Source organism: Myotis brandtii, unplaced genomic scaffold, assembly GCF_000412655.1.
Source record: "Myotis brandtii unplaced genomic scaffold, ASM41265v1 scaffold434, whole genome shotgun sequence".
Classification (NCBI taxonomy): domain Eukaryota; kingdom Metazoa; phylum Chordata; class Mammalia; order Chiroptera; family Vespertilionidae; genus Myotis; species Myotis brandtii.
In genome coordinates, this window is record NW_005366599.1 from 2245187 (window position 1) to 2249942 (window position 4756).

The 4756-nt window shown below is 54.0% G+C and overlaps 1 protein-coding gene across 1 annotated transcript in view; it reads left to right on the plus strand.

Moving 5' to 3' along the window:
• The window catches only part of PHF13 (PHD finger protein 13), a 16841-nt gene extending 12730 nt beyond the window's left edge, over positions 1–4111 (plus strand). The window contains exons 3-4 of the mRNA XM_005874367.2: positions 655–1189; positions 1605–4111. Coding sequence (XP_005874429.1) covers positions 655–1189; positions 1605–1831 — 762 coding nt within the window. The 3' untranslated portion in view covers positions 1832–4111. The remainder of the gene's footprint in view (positions 1–654; positions 1190–1604) is intronic.
• Positions 4112–4756: the final 645 nt, after the last annotated feature.

Genomic DNA, 4756 nt, shown 5'->3' on the forward strand with positions numbered 1-4756 from the left:
CTGGTCCTCAAACTTCAGAGCCTCGTTCATACTGACCGAGGCTAAAAAGAAGGGACCCCGGTACTCCCAGGTCCCAGCAATGGTTTATCCTTTGCATCACCTTCTCGGGATCATGCCTGCTTTTTGCCACGCAGGACGTGGCCATTATTTGCAAATAAAATGCTCGAATGGTCTGAAGGAACCAGAGTGTAGCTCACTCACTGCTTTGGGGCAATAATTACCCACCTTAATTTTTGCAATACTTTGGGATATCTCCAGTTTTAAAAAAATGTACTGGGAAATTCTCAAAACTAATTTAAACTCACTTAATTAAAAATGCATCCTGTGGGAGGACAGAGGGAGGGAGATGTTCCAGTCGGGGAAGGATCCTGGGCTGGAGAGCGGGTCTTCCCTCCTGTCAGGGGTCCACTGAGCCCCAGCCAGGTTCCTAAGGGTTCCGCCAGGGCAGGAGGTCCCCTCTCCTGGGGCACAGTGTCTGCAAGGTCACCCTGAAATACAAATGCCATTGTTCCTAAAGAGCAGTGCTGAGGAGAGCTGGGAGCCTGAGGCTGTGAGAGCTGCGGCCTGGCCCTGCCAGGTGCCTGGGAGATCTCTGTGGGGCTGGCTCGTCCGGGACCGTGGAAGTAACCGGAACCTTTGCCTCCGTCCTTTCAGGAACTCCCTTTGAGGAGCAGCCCCAGCCCTGCCAACAGCACCGCGGGCACCGTTGACAGCGACGGCTGGGACGCTGGCTTCAACGACATCTCGTCCGCGGTGCCCCTGCCAGTCTCCGACCGCTGCTTTAGCCACCTGCAGCCCAGCCTCTTGCAGCGCGCCAAGCCCAGTAACTTCCTGCTCGACAGAAAGAAGACCGACAAGCTGAAGAAGAAGAAGAAGAGGAAGCGCAGGGACAGCGAGGTGCCCGGGAAGGAGGGGTACATGGGCAGCTTGCTGAAGCTGGAAGCCGCCGATTCGTACGTGGAGACCCCCACGAGTCCCACCCTGCAGGGTATGCCCCCGGCACCTGGCGATCCCTGCTCGGGCTGGGATTCCGACACTCCGTCCAGCGGCTCCTGTGCCACCGTGTCACCTGATCAGGTCAAAGAAATAAAGACTGAAGGCAAGCGGACTATCGTCCGGCAGGGGAAGCAGGTGGTGTTCCGCGACGAGGACAGCACTGGCAATGACGAGGACATCATGGTGGATTCAGGTGAGTGGTCCCGGGACGACAGCCACGCTCTTGGCTGTGGTCGGAAGAGAGTGCTTGTCAGCCGGCGTCTCGGGGAGGTCCCTGCCTCAGTGCGCCCACCGTTTCCAGGGAGGAAGGTGCAGGAAGGTGGGCGCAGGTGCTTAGGGAGGGGGTGATCGCCGCTAGAGACCGCTGAGAGCCTGACCTGGAAATAAACAAATAATGTGGCTCATGAGTGCACACGTCACCGTGACCCCTGGGACCACAGCTCTGGGTGCCCTTTCTGTGCACTTACTATGCGCTCAGGGAGGGAGGTGGCACCGTGAGTGGAAGTTGAGTTCTGGTTCTGTTGCTTGTCCCAGTGGAGGGCAGCTCTCCTGGTGGGGAGGGGTCAGGAGATGCCTTTTCCTTCCTCTTACGTGTTCCTCTCTTTCAGACGACGACTCGTGGGACCTCGTCACCTGCTTCTGCATGAAGCCATTTGCCGGCCGCCCGATGATAGAGTGTAATGAGTGCCACACTTGGATTCACCTGTCCTGTGCCAAAATCCGGAAATCCAACGTGCCGGAAGTGTTTGTCTGCCAAAAGTGCCGGGACTCCAAGTTCGACATCCGCCGCTCCAGCCGCTCCCGGATGGGCTCCCGGAAGCTGTTTCTGGACTGACTGCTGGCGAGTGAGGAGACGGGGCGAGGAACCGGAAGGGACGGGACGGTGGGCTTTCTGGCCCCTTTCTTAGTTGAGCACAGAACTCTCAGCTCTGATGCAGGCAGACCCCTGCCATTCAGGTGCCTAAGCAGAAGGACAGGCTGTCCACGGTGTAAACTGTACATCGCCGGTGACTGAATAAAGTCCTGAGGCCAAAGCTGCTGCTAGAGCTGTGATCTCTGCAGCGGAGGCGGACTCAGCACCCGGGGCAGGGGGGTGGTCAGCTGACGACGAGGGGCCGGGTAGTTGTGAATCCTTGCTCTCGTTGACCAACTCCCGCCGATTGGAACAAGTGCTGTTACTCCTGCTTCCGCGTTGGGGACCATTGTTCCCCGGCCTGTTAACGAACAGCCATACGTGTAAGCGTTTTCTTAAGTGTGTCTTTTACCATAAGTGTCTGTACAGCAACCATCAGAGCTGCCCCTCCCTTAGTGGTCCGCCCTCCCGGCCCGTTGTCCCCGGGGCTGCCTGCTGGACTCCTCGGCCTCACTCCGAGAGGAGCCAGGGGCGGGGGGCGAGCTAATGGTCCCTAGTTTTCCTTCTGTTTGTTGAAAGGGGTTATGTGTGGCCACTTCTCTGTAGAAAGAGGGTTGGTTGGGAGATTGAAGTGGCCCGTGTTCATAACTCAGTTTCCCGTTTTGCACGATGTAAAAACTGTCTTTTTGCACGATATAGCCAAAAGTATTGGCAGGTTTTTGCCTGGGTGCCCTCTCTCCAGTTGGTGTCCAGGCAAGGTGTTTTCGAGGGAGGGCACTTAGGTTCCTTCTTCTCTCTTCCCCCACATTATTTCAGTAGCAACGTGAAGGTTAGGCAGTCACTGGGGAGTGGGGAGTGGGTAAAGGAGAACTGGGAGGAGGGCCTCTCCCACGGGTGATCCTTAGTGTCCCCTCAGACAGGTTGGCCTGCTGGTTCCACAGGCCGATGTTAGGACTGGAAGCCTTGTTGGTTTGAGTTGGTGAGTGAGTGGTAGGGTAACATTGGCCTCTGGGTCTATACCGGTGAGCTGTGCAGAGGTCCTCGGACCTGGACTTGGGGACACCCCTGTGGGCTCTGCTCCAGGCCATTGTGCCCTGGGACACTGGTGGTCCTAGGGCCCCACGGGAGGAGGGCTTCAGCGCTGTCCCAAATTGACATTGCTCTCAGCAGTCAAATACTGGTTCTCAAAAATTGGTGTTTTTCTTTTGTTTGTTTTTTTTTGTAAATTGATGGGTGTGTTTTCATAAACATTGTTTCTTGTAAAAGTGTGAAAAGGGAAGAATGCCCAGGTTGGTCATATTTGTTTACAGCAGGATGGACCCGTCTCCCGGCAGGGGCTTCCCCCGGTGGCATCCCTGTGCAGGGCCACCCGCGGGCCACCTCCACGTTCTCACTGAAGCACCAAGCGCTGAACTGTAGGCTAATCAGAGCCCATATTTTGTCCTGGTACCATTCATGCTTGACAAGCCAACTGCCTTTTGTTTTGTTTTGTTTTGAATTCTGTTGCTTTTATTAACACAAAAATAGGCATAGTTTCTGAAACCCAGTTTATTGTCAAGATCCCCAAAGGAGAAGTTGTGCAGTGGAGAGAAATGGTAAGCTGGCTCAGAAACAACCTCCTCCCCAGACAGCTGGCTCTGACTCTGGCGAGGGCAAATGTGCAGGAGAAGTTGGGAGAGGAATTTGCCAAAGATCTGCCCCAGGACATTGCCTGTCCAGTGTCTTCACCATGAGAATAGCCAAAGTTCCAAAGTGTTTCTCTTGTTTCTTTAAAAATAACGCCACGAAGTTTTAAAGGTGCACTTAAGAGTACCTGTGATGTTACAGTGGAACAGCCAACGCTGGCGACTGCTATCTGCTCTTCGAAGGTTCAGCGCGGGGTGGCTCCTGGAAGGCTTCGGCATTCATCTCAATTTCTGTTTATTTCCTTTTGGTTCTTTTAACAGGTGCACCCCTGTGGGTGGTGTCTAAGAAGTCAAGACACCTCGTTTTTTTTTGTATGTTGTGTTGATTGAGCTGGCAGCTGCAATCAGCTTTATGCAAATTAGGCATGGCCCAGCTAGGGCTCTTGGTTGGTGGCTGATGAGGTGAGGAGGGAAAGATGTCACCCCAAAAGCAGGTCCCTCCCATTGGCTTTGGCCAGGCCAGACACTTAACATCGTTTACATGGTTCTGTGTAATTGTAAAGTTTGTGTAAAAAGCGAAGCTGTTTCTGTGAAACTGTATATTTTGTAAATAAAGATATTGCTACTTTGAGGTTGATGTCTAGCTTCAGGTGTTTTTGTTCTGTGCTGAAGGACAATTGTGTTTCATCATCACTTCCGCAAACCACGATTACAAGACTTGGGAAGTTAGAGTTTGCTTTAGCGGCATGGAAAATGCCCGCAGCCTTCAACGTCCTTTGCTAGTAAATTCTCCAGAAACCACAGTGTAAATAGACATGAGCAGCTCACAATTTCTTCATCAAATTGAGTTTAAACCCCAGTGAGTGGTTAACCGGCTTTGTGAAAGCTGCAGCCTCGGATTCCCTAAGCAGGACTGGGATCTGGGGGTGCACATTCGGGCCCTTTACACCTGGCGCCCGCAGTGCCTGAGCCTGTTCTGCCAGCTCTATCTGCTACTCTAATTTGGGACCAACTAGTACCTGCAGTGACATTCGAGCAGCCCAAACCTACTAAGCATCTCCTAAAGTTTTCAAAATGCTGGCCAGGCTGGGCATCGAGCCTTTGTTTCCAGTTGTCTAAGGCTGCTGGTGAGTGTAAAATTTGAGGGGCCCCAAACGGGGTGAGGGCGACGGGCCTCAGCGAGTTGGGGTTTCACCGGAGGGGAAGCCCGCCCGACTCCGACAACGCAAGTCGCGGGCACCACGCAAGATGCGGGCCACGGAGCAGCGCCAGGCCCGCCAGC